Raw genomic sequence first — 12,312 nt, 5'->3', positions numbered from 1 at the left:
TGTCTCTGCGGTCCTGCCTTGGGTCTCGCCATGCTGTTTCCCTGATGGCTCCCACGGGATTGTAGCTGACTCTGATTCATCTTCTTATTACAGACACATGCATTTCCTAACATTCGGTCTATATGCTGTAAAATGTATTATCTCTTGGATTTACACACGGCATCTATTGCACGTCTGTCCGTCCTGGAGAGGATCCCTCCTCTGCTGCTCTCCCTGAGGTTTCTCCCATGTCCCCTTAAACTGTGGGTTTTCTCTGGAAGTGTTTCCTTGTACGATGTGAGGGTCTAAGGACAGAGGGTCTAAGGACAGAGGGTCTAAGGACAGAGGGTGTGGTTTTTCTCATACCGATACTCTGAACAATCTGTGTTGTTGTATTTGCTGTAAAGTGTCTCTACTGTAGGCTATTTTTATTATATGTACAGCACGTTGGCTCGCCCAAACATCGTTTATAAATGTGCTATATAAATAAAACTTGATTTGATTTGATTTGAATTAACGGAAGTGCTCAACAAATACAAATAAGAGTGACGTAAACAAATAATAGGTAGCATTGTGGCTCCTAAAGGGATGATAAGGATGCTTGGACGCTCCAGGCTGACTTCCAGGAGCCAGATCCAGGAGTTTTCTTAACGGCGGCTAAAATGGTGGTCGTTATGCGAAAAAAAGAAAAGAAATGGAAGAGATGCTCTGTGACTACGCCAAGCCAAATGTGTTCTGCATGAGAATAGACTGCTTGAAATAGGAGGCCATGTTTTCATTGGTCACGCTTTTTTATCTTTGTGCTTGAGGGGTACATTTGTTATTTACATATTTAAACAATAAGAGAAAACATGGTGGCTTTGTAACAATAAAAGAAGATGCTGAAACCAACATTTTTAGGAGTAACTCACAAAATATTTTCAAAGATTATGTCCTCGAGGATGTTGTGGTTATTCCGAAGGTTATTATTTTGGAGTGAATTCAAACGGTATGCCGAAGTGTAACCTGTAGCATGGTCAAGTTCTCAAATACAACGGACTCAATTTCATGACAATCGGTTGATAAGTTAGAAGTTAGAGTTGGGTTAGAAATGAAGTCTTTCCTCACCCTCTTTTTTCTTGTGTGTATGATGTGTACGTGTCCAATATGGCCGATGTTTGGACCCGCACCAATTCGTAATGCTGTATCTACATGTTTATATATAAGGGTGTATAAGGCACCATGGCTCGTTTCTAGAACAACAATACAAAAGTATCTTTGTTTGGAAGTACTGGTATCTTTTCGATATTATGAGTACGCTTGAGGAGGACACACACCCAGGCTCACTCGTCTCAAAATTATCTCTGCAGAAAGGAGATGGGGAACAAACAACACCACACATATAAAGATACATCGTGTGAGGCACACAACACTGTGTGTCCCCTCTTCTTCATGTCTCTTCTACATCAACATGTGTCCCCTCTTCTTCATGTCTCTTCTACATCAACATGTGTCCCCTCTTCATCATGTCTCTTCTACATCAACATGTGTCCCCTCTTCTTCATGTCTCTCCAACATCAACATGTGTCCCCTCTTCTTCATGTCTCTTCTACATCAACATGTGTCCCCTCTTCTCCATGTCTCTTCTACATCAACATGTGTCCCCTCTTCTTCATGTCTCTCCAACATCAACATGTGTCCCCTCTTCTTCGTGTCTCTTCTTCATCAACATGTGTCCCCTCTGTGGAAAGAGACTCTGAAAGTTTCAGGAACAAAGATTCTCTCTCTTTTTGATCCATTTCTATAAAAACCTGTCTGAAAATGAGCTGATCAGATTTTGGCCACTTTGTGATGTCATAACGATTTATTGGCTTGAGTAACCATTAGCCAATCAGCAACCAAGGTAACCCCCCCCCCCCCCCCCCCACCTTATCACCTGAATCTCCTCCTAGAGCTCTGAAATGTTTTGTAGAGCCGCCATTTTATTATTCTCACATTAGCATTATTAGCATTAGCATTAGCCCCACGCACCAACGCAGAGAGACTAACTTATGGCAACACAAAATAAAACATGGGAGCGGTGGAGATGAGGAGGTGTCGGCGTTCTGGCGATTTACTCGGAAGGCTTCAGTAGAAGCTGCTGGGACTCCCAGCAGCTTCTACTGAAGCCTGTCCCCAACTCCGGGGACTTCCGGCCAGGGACTTCGGGTGGCAGTATACGCCGTGAAGTTGTTTGCGGCCTGCCAGTAAACCCAAAGCAGAAGAAGATTTGATTTGCCTAATCCTCCCTCAGGGACTTATTCCGGTGTGAACGCGATCTACTAGATCAGGGGTGTCAAACTCAATTTCATCGCGGGCCACATTAGAATTATGGTTGCACTCAAAGGGCCGGTGGTAACTTTAAGACTATATAAATATACATAGATACATATATATAATAAATATAAAATAATGTATTATTTTACAATATTTCCTCTGCATTGGATTATTATCGGATAGGGTATAATAACTTCATAATTAACTACGTCTGAAAGCAGAAGTCTAGGGGAAATAATTGCAAGTCTCTTCATTGCGCATGTCACAAAATGAGATGCATTGTGGGACATGTAGTTTATGGGCAACGTTATCCTGTAAAGCGGCACGTAACATTATAATAAACTTATTATATTCTTTGCAAGCTCTTGTGGGGCCACATGAAATGAAGTGGCGGGCCGGATTTGGCCCCCGGGCCTTGAGTTTGACACCCCTGTACTAGATAGTAGTACTCTAATGTGTTCTTTGTAACCAAATGTTTCTCAGAGGGGCGTGGGGAGGGGCTCCTTATTTTCATCTAAAGTAACAGACAGAGAATCAGCACCTTTGAAACAAGGCTGAAACAGAGGGGATTATGGGTAATGCTGCAATGATCTGTTTGGTGTTTGGAGCCAATCAGAGACAGGTTCTGTGTATATCTGAGAGCTGTGATATATATTGATGAAAAACAGTAAAATAGGGGACCTTTAAAATACTCTGCTCATCAAATGAGGATCGAGGCCAGATTATTTAATCACGATCCAATTAAATGTTTAAGCAGACACAGCGAGAGCCCCTGACAGATGCAGAACTGTAGAGAGGTTGCTCCCCCGCTGACTTCTCCTCTCTCCCGTGTCCACTCCTGGAGGCCAGGCAGCACCTCATGCTTCTGCCTAATTGTCATGCTCGATGGCTCGTGGCTCTCTTCGCCGAACATTCACTCTGCAGTGGGTCGTGCCAGCCGCTCCCCTCACCCTGTTATCGAATCAGGCAGCTGGACGTTGAGGGGCACGCAGCAGTCACTCATTTCATTAAAGCGCCGTCAACGAAAGCATCTGCCTGCCACAGATGCCCTCGAGGTCGCGTACACGAATACTGTCTGCAGTTTAAAAGGGTATTCAGAATCAGAATCCCTTTAGTCGTCCTGCAGCGGGGAGATTGACGGCGTTCCAGCAAAAGTGACAATGCCTGGACTTGAACTCACACTGTACATTTTACACTTATATTCAATTCAATATTCCATTCCGTACACACTTAATGTATATATAATATCCTGTTTTATATTTTTCTTATTGTACATTTATTTACATTCATATTCTACTTCTTCTTTCTTTTAATGCTATTTTATTTCTATTTGAGATGTTTACATTTTGAATTGTTTATTTTCTAGTCTTTTAATTTCTCTAATGTACAATGCCAAAAAAAATCCCAAATTGGGATTAATAACTATATATTATATAATATTATAACTGGATATAAAATACACATTGTTTTCACACACATGGATATAAAATACACACACACACACACACACACACACACACACACACACACACACACACACACACACACACACACACACACACACACACACACACACACACACACACACACACACACACACACACACACACACACACACACACACACACACACACACACACACACACACACACACACACACACACACACACACACACACACACACACACACACACACCATGTATACATCACTTCAGGGGACATTACATTGACTTACATGCATTTCCTGGAGACTTATCCTAACCTTAACCAGAACCAACACATGCCTAACCCTTACCCTAAAAGTCTTCACCCTAACATTAATGATCCCCCTTATGGGGACCTCCAATTTGTCCCCATAAGGGAGGCGAGTCCCCACACGTGACTATGTAAACAGATTTAGGTCCCCACAAGTATAGTAATGCTAGATATCACACACACACACACACACGACCAAATATGTATATGTTCAATTTCATTCACTTATTTTATAGTTATTTACCATTTTAAATGTTCATCTTTGTTTTTATCCTAAATTGTATTAATCTGTGCTGTCCTGTTTTTCAAATCTTACCCTGTTGCTGTTAAACTACTGAATTTCCCCACGGGGATGAATAAAGTTCCATCTTATCTTATATCCCCGACACACACTGAAAACAGCACGAGTCCAACTCAGCGTGTCAGTTCCAAACAAGGTGGGAAATGAGCTAATTATTGTTAGCTTTGCTCCACCAGCCGTTCCTGGAGGAAACAAACCATTTGCAAATCCCCGGTTGTCTTCTGGAAATGTGTTTGTCTGGCTGCACGCCGAAAGCATCTGGTGAACTGGGCAAAGCAGCTGCCACTGTGGCGGAAAGCGGCGACGCCTCGCTGTCCCGCTTCCAAGACATCTAACACGGCTAACTCCCGGCAGAAGATCGATGGAGGGACACCAAGGCTCACTGTGAGTTATTCACAAATTATTGAATTAAAAAAAGTCCATTTGCAAGAATGTTATAAAGCGAAATCATGCCCCAACAACCAGGTGCATATTTTAGATTGCCTTCTCCCTGTGTACTTAACAAAGCAACTTTTCACCTCCCAGCTGCTTCAACACACCGCCGCTATCTCGTATGGATCTTTTTTCATCGGACAGGAATTTTAAGTGTTTCTGGTCAAACCCACATTGCCTGAGAATATCCAGAAGGCCCGTGTGTTCTCGTAGATAAATATCAGCCCTTCTCATAGGGGATCAAAGTGTTTACAGATTCTGGCTGGGAAACCGAGACGGCTAATAATCAAACCCACCTCAGTGAGAAATATTCTGCAGCTGAACCCTCCCAAAGCCCATGTTCTTCACAGAGAGCATTAATTAGATTAGGCTCTGAAGGCTGCGGCGAATACATGAATCAATTGAATATGTGACATATTCCATTCTCTTTAAAGGCTGATGAATGATGGAGGGCTCGCTCGGCTTCTGCTAACAGCACATCTGAATGGGAAAGACTGGCGAATAAGTGCTTTATTCCATATCTTCTTGCTAAGTATTTCAGTTAGGGATGTCCCTTTTTTTGCTCCCGATCCGATTCCGATCATTTGATTTTGACAATTTGCCGATACCGATTTTTCCCGATCCGATCTTTATGCAATGCATTAAGAGAGAAAAAGGTAACGGATAACGGCTGGTCATCCAACGCGATGAAGTCAGCCCTTTGGCCTTTTCACTGTTCTGGGGCAGTTTCTCTTTCCTTTTGAAAGTCTCGTTACCGTTACCTGAGTGGCCGCTGTGTACTCGTCGTGTTGTTGTTGATGTTTGTTTCTCAGGTAGCGTATTACATTGGTCGTGTTGAACGTAGCTCTGTTCTTTCCACCACGCGGAACCTCCGCCTTGCAAACATTGCATCTGGCTGTTACACTGCCTTCGCTTTAAATTTTATAATACTTCCAAACTCCTGACATTTTCTCCGTCCCGACTCCCGAGTCACCAGCTGAACGTAGCCTCTCGTTAGCTTACTGCTACTATTCGACACTGCGCCCACTCTTTCAGAGAAATAAGCAACCAGGTCTGAAAACAAGCCCAAAAGAAGCAACACATACATGATGTTGTGTAATTTTTAACCAAAACTAAGGCCTCAGGATGACTTTAAGACGTGAACATGGTCATTTTTGTTTTGTAACATGAAATAAAATAATAAAAATATTTTATAAAAAAAAAAAATCCCGATCCCCGATTTTTTTCTCCCGATTCCGATCTTTTGAAAATCACGTGATCGGCTCCGATCCCCGATCTAATTTCAGTAAAATCCTTTATGTCACATTTTGGTCAAATGCCACGCACTTCTCCCAGATGTGCTCACATGCATTGATTCTGCAGCTCAGCACAAACACTCTCATAACATCTGCACCGGGGGCCACAGCAATCTGCCCGAGGCTGGGAAACTGACAGCTGCATCCGCACACTGTGATTACACTGCATGGCTGTTTGGAACCGTATATGACAGTGAAAAAGAAGCATGACATTTTAATGGTCTCAGTCGGAAACATTCTGGTCACATTCTGCGGTTGTGACAAATATATCTGACATTGGAATAATGGCTCCCTTCAGAGCAGCCGCCCCGATTCATCTGAAGCCATGTCATGCCGGGCAGGTGAGAAGCTGGTTGAGAAAGAGCGAGCAGAGGTTTAACCGCGCCGATCAGCTTGACTTCTACTCTATCAGGAAATAATACGCGGTTTAAATACCAGTGCAAATGTCTGATGCATCACAGATGTGTGAAAAGTTTAAAAAAAAAAGCTTAAAAAAAAGCTTAAACTGAATAAGGGTTTCGCCTGTAAAGGTCACCGGCGAATGACAAGCACTCAGCAGTGATTTAGTTTACAAAGTGGGTCGGTGGTGCATTTGGGCTGGAGTGAGCACCTGTTCGGATGCATTTATAGATCTGTTGCTGCGTTGAAAGCGAGTTGACATACATAGCTGAAAAATGTTACAACAGGTCAGAACCGCAGATTCTACAGAGACAGCAAGAAGTGGGATTATAGATCGTGGAACAAGATCTTTGTGGTAAATTGGAGGCTTTCACTTTCCAAATATGTTCAGCAGGGACACTAGAACTGACTTTTGCCAGTATCACCAAAGAAAAACATCTCCTTTGAACACGTCCTTCAGCAAATTCATTGATTTAAATTGTGTAAAACAAAAAGATATGAACCAAAAGGGTCAATTTCACTTTCATGTGGAGTAGCCAACGAGATAATGGCGCCCTAAAACATCACATTCGCTCAATAACACCATCAAAATAACCGATCAAAGTAGCAGCAACAAGAAGGTTCTGTGAGGAAAATGAATATGTTTGTCGATGGCGTCTGGTGGTTTTGAAGAGAGCAGAGATAACGGCAAAACAAATATTAAAAATGTAGCTTGAACTGATATTGATTTTTTGTTTAAAGTGTGCCTTTCTCTCAGATGGCTAAAATGTATTTCGCTTCCATCTTAGTACTCCGGTCTGTTATTTCAAAAAAATGTGGCGTCATCTACATCAGTTAAAACACAGACTGTGGACCTCACACAAGCCCACTTCAAAACAATCTAAATCCCTTAAAGCAGGGGTTCTCAAAGTGTTGATGAGTGAGGGCCAATTTAGGTACCCAATATTGGATTGAGGGCCGCCCAAGAAAAAACAGAACACAAAATAATTCCAAAACAAATCCTTTCTTTATTGTACTAACCAATTACCGCAACTCGCGAGATGCCTAGTTGCCATGTAGTCTAGCGAAACTTTCCACAAGCTGTCATTCATAATTTAGGAATGACAACCCAGGGGACGCAGTTTTACCATTCTTAAATTCCATTCTAATTCTTACTAGATATAACCATGGAGGATTAAAATACAACGCATGCATTTCAGCGTGTCACATTAACTATCGCGGGCCGCCAGAAACATTTCCGAGGGCCACCATTGGCCCGCGGGCCGCACTTTGAGAACCCCTGCCTTAAAGCAAGTTTAAGACAGTGCCTGTACTCTGTCGCTCTTAAGGAACACACTCATACAGTAGCACGTATAGCTGTAGGTAGCATTGATGATTGTATGTTCTGGTCTGGTTCCACACTCCAAGAATCAGATGTATGTTTACAGCAGAACCACTGATTCAAATGAGCAAGATGTCAGTCATTAAAAAGGTCTGAATCAAGGCTGTCTGCAGACAAGGAGAACTGTTCGATATTCACCGACTGCCAGCAGGTGTTCTAGAAAGACAGATGTGACTTGGTTTGATTGCAGATATAATAATAGTTCATCATTTAACGGTGTTTTCTGTGGCTGTTGATAATGTCTTTCCACCGACCCCTCCTCTGATCTCTTTGATAGAAACAACCAGGCTCTGGGTGCAGAATCTGCCGACACGCAGCTTTCGGGAGTGCTGAACACAAACGAGGCATACGACATCGGTGAAATGGTGGGTGAAGCCACAGCCTGGGCTTCTAGATAGTTTGCTGTTATCTGTAATTTGGGCGAGCCATTTCAAACACTTTGAAATAAGTGCAGCATTTGCATGAGCGTGCGTGATGTAGCAGCTGCCGTGTACACGCTCGTGGGACCGATGGAAAGAGTCTGAGCGCCGTTTAGAGTTCACTTCGTGTCCTCCAACATTAAAAGGACACTTGGCAGCTTCACTGGTGGACGCCGGAGTGTTGTTTGTCTGCGGGAACTTCTTTAAAGGGTGCGCGTGTGCTGTTGTAGCTTCTCTACAGCCGTCTGAACTCAGCAGGCTTCTTTTCACTCGGAGAAGTTGAAAGTATTTCAGAAAAAGCACTTCAAAAAGAGCATTTCATCAGCGGGGCCCGCGGAGAAAAATATGTTCATTATCACAGAGTTTTGGGCGAAAAGAAAGTGACGACATTTTCATTTTGAGGAGAGATGGAAGCTATTAAAATCAACAAAATCTACTAAATGGTGCTTTTGAAAGAACCTCCATAACATTCATCTGCTTGCAACTTATAGCAATGTTCCAATTACTGTATATAGACTATTCTGCACTTTCTATTTTATTATATTATATTGTATTTTAACCCGCCACAACCTCGCTGATCCAGTAAGTTCCCTCTGATTTCCGCACATCTTTCGAACCACTTCAGGGTCTTTAACCTCCTGATCAAAGTGTATTGAATGGTTCTGACCTGCACCTTAGCACACACACACAGCTACACACACAGCTACACACACGGATGACGACACCCCCCCCCCTTTGCTGTTTTATTATTATTATTATTATTATTATTATTGTTGGCATTTATCTTTTCATATGTCTATTTTATTATTATTATTTGTATTGATCTCTTTTTGTACTTTTTTCTTATGTTGCCTATAGATACAGCTAAATGAAAACGGGATCTGAAATAAAAACTAAGCCTTAGGCTGCGGCCACACAAGGACGAATTCGGTCGTTTGCGTTACTGTTTAGTGTCATATAGACCGTTCGGCCACACGAGGACGACCGAATACAGCACTAAACGACTGAGGAAACGATAACGGGTCCCAAGGTGGATAGAAAGGCATACGCAACTCTCTGGGGGGTCAAACGGCTCCGTGTGTGCGCCCTATCCGAACATTTTCAGATCACTGATAGTGATTGCGCAATAGCCCCACCTCTCCCAAACCTCTGCTGCTCACCCCCGCGTCAAAGTAAACGGCACCCTGAATTCAGATTATTTATCTTTCTCTCGATATGGACCTAAACGCGAGTGAAGTCTAATCTGACAGGACGGAGACACGCAGCTCTGCTCACCTGCAGCTCCTCCCGCTGCAGCAAAACACACACTTCAAGTCAGATCATCACCCTTAGCTATTTTAATTACCTCTCAAACTAAACTAGTTATAAATATGTTTATTTTTACTGTCGGCCGGGTCACTCATTACTGGATGAGCTGCTGCATGAGACAGACACTGACGCTGTCTGAAGAGAGGGAGGAAAAAGAGAGGCTCCGTGTATTTTATCATTATATTATATATATTCGTTATTCATTTGTTTTAAAGCTCAATAAATAACAAAGAAGACCTTTGACCGGCACTTTTATAATTTTGTCCGGAAGATTTAAACTTTAATACACGTTGACTGGCGAAAGACTCTGCCCGGTTCCCTCGGCCCCCACCGCAGAGAATAAACAGAAGGGCAACCATGACAACCATGCTTCTTCGCTGTTTTGGTGGAGGAAGTTACAGCGCCACCTACAGGCTCCTGCATATGTACTGCAGCTTCTCCAGCGGTTGGAGCTGAACGGAGCGGTCTCGTGTGGACAGACACTATCCGGATAACTATTGCGTGTGGACGGAAGCTTGTTTGCGATTGCGTTTGCGTTAATCCTATGCGTTTAGCCGTTTTCGTCCTCGTGTGGCCGCAGCCTTAATCTTCGTCCCTACCTGGCATGGCGTGCATCAGGTCTCCTTTTTAACTTTGTAATGCTATTTTATTTCTGAAATATTTTGGACTGTTTATTTCTTGTATCTTAATGTACCTACCTATCTATCCATCCATCCATCCGTCTATCCGTCTGTCTGTCTGTCTGTCTGTCTGTCTGTCTGTCTGTCTGTCCATCTACCTACCCATCTATCTATCCATCCATCCATCCATCCATCCATCCATCCATCCATCCATCCATCCATCCATCCATCCATCCATCTACCCACCTACCTACCTACCTACCTACCTACCTACCTACCTACCTACCTACCTACCTACCTACCTACCTACCTACCTACCTACCTACCTACCTACCTACCTACCTGCCTACCTGCCTACCTACCTACCTACCTGTCTACCTACCTACCTGTCTATCCATCTATCTGTCTATAAATGACAATAAAAGCCTTGAATCTTGAGTCTTGGATCTTGGTCCCTACCTGGCATGGCGTGCACCAGGTCTCCACACAGCACCATGAACCTGGGTCTGGGTCTCAGCTGGTTCACGGCCTCCACCGCCCGCCTGATGAGCTCCACCTCCTCCGCCCACTCGTCCCCTCCTCCCTCACAGTCGCCCTCCTTCCAGGCCTTCATCAGCCCCAGCTGGGGGTCCGCCGCCTGGATGAAGAAAAAAGGGCCGGTCCACTTGCTCTCTGCATCTGGAAAACAAGGATACAAAGGAAAGAGGGTTAAAGCTGCACGATAAGTTAAAGGTCTCCTATTATACTGTTTTTCATCAACATATCACAGGTCTCAGATATATACAGAGCCTGTCTCTGATTGGCTGAAACACCAAACAGATCATTGCAGCATTACCCATAATCCCCTCTGTTTCAGCCCTGTTTCCAAAGTGCTGATTCTCTGTCTGTTACTTTAGATGAAAATAAGGAGCCCCTCCCCACGTGCAATATTCAAATAGCAGGAAGCACAATATCTGTTAATACACATTATAATTATAATACAGCACTTTTGAAGCTTTCTTTTGTTGAAGAAACATAAAAGCTTTAACGATTATGTGTCATCACATTTTTTATTCCGCCGTTTAAGGCCTGCTTTGAAGGCTTCATTGAAAAAGCAGTATGTTCATTCTTGGAATAAACACAACACTTGAGTGGAAAGGGCTTAAGACTGAGTGAGAGAGTGGGGGGGGGGGGGGGTATAATGTACAGCGTGTGCAACGTTACATAATGAGAAAACAGCTACATGTTATATCGCGTATTTAATCCCTCTCACGTAGAAGGACGATCTGCATGTTTGACGGAAGGAGACACTCCACTGATGGTAATAACAAGGTCCGAGGAGGGAAGGACACGTGAGAGGGCCCGGCGGAGGGATATGGAAATGGAGTCCCCTTGTTGCCCGCAAGTGGACAGATGCGAGGAGCAGGTGTAAACAGTTTGTGCTCCACTCGGTTCCTTTCCGGAGGAGGTGAAGGCAGCGCTGGAGAGTCTGCACTCACACTCAGCGAGGATTACTCTGCGTCCTCTGTGTGTCTCTCTGAGTATATGATAAATCCGTCCTCCAGAGAAACTTCAACACAGATAGGAAAGTCCCGATTTAACAACGGTCCCCTCGGTGTGGCTGGCACTCGGGAAACGCTTTCTTCTTTGTGATTATCGTCGTTATCTCTTCAACGGAATGACTTCACATTGCCTTCAGTCCAAACTAGCTTGATCGTAACTAATGACGACACAGTGAGGAGCGCTGCTTAAATCTCATTTGAAATGCAGAAACAGCCTCTATAGTGGAGACTTTCCGGCTTCCTCTTAGTAGTCTGTCAATCTTTACGTCTTCGGAGAATGGAGACCAGAACGAAAACTCTCATTAGCATATGTTCAACTCTTGCAGTGTCTCTTAACTCAAGTGTATATTGAAATACTTTAAAAAAACACACAGCGGTAACATTCTAAATCACACGGGCACGTATGTGTGTACACAAGTAGACACATTTTAATGTGTGATTGTTTTTGTATTATTTGACTTTAACTTTAAAGGTGGGGTAGGTAAGTTTCAGAAACCGGCTCGAGATACACTTTTTGTTATATTCCATGGAATGCTCTTAACATCCCGATAGCAATGAATATCTGAAGTGCTTTGACAAAAAATCCA

The 12,312-nt window shown here is 43.4% G+C and overlaps 1 protein-coding gene across 1 annotated transcript in view; it reads right to left on the bottom strand.

Annotated features, from left to right (window-relative positions):
- The window catches only part of cpped1 (calcineurin-like phosphoesterase domain containing 1), a 62,299-nt gene that overhangs the window by 45,040 nt on the left and 4,947 nt on the right, over nucleotides 1-12,312 (bottom strand). The window contains exon 2 of the mRNA XM_034107703.2: nucleotides 10,644-10,862. Coding sequence (XP_033963594.1) covers nucleotides 10,644-10,862 — 219 coding nt within the window. The remainder of the gene's footprint in view (nucleotides 1-10,643; nucleotides 10,863-12,312) is intronic.

This window comes from Pseudochaenichthys georgianus, chromosome 19 (assembly GCF_902827115.2).
Source record: "Pseudochaenichthys georgianus chromosome 19, fPseGeo1.2, whole genome shotgun sequence".
Taxonomy (NCBI): domain Eukaryota; kingdom Metazoa; phylum Chordata; class Actinopteri; order Perciformes; family Channichthyidae; genus Pseudochaenichthys; species Pseudochaenichthys georgianus.
This window is presented reverse-complemented; position numbering and strand designations above follow the sequence as displayed.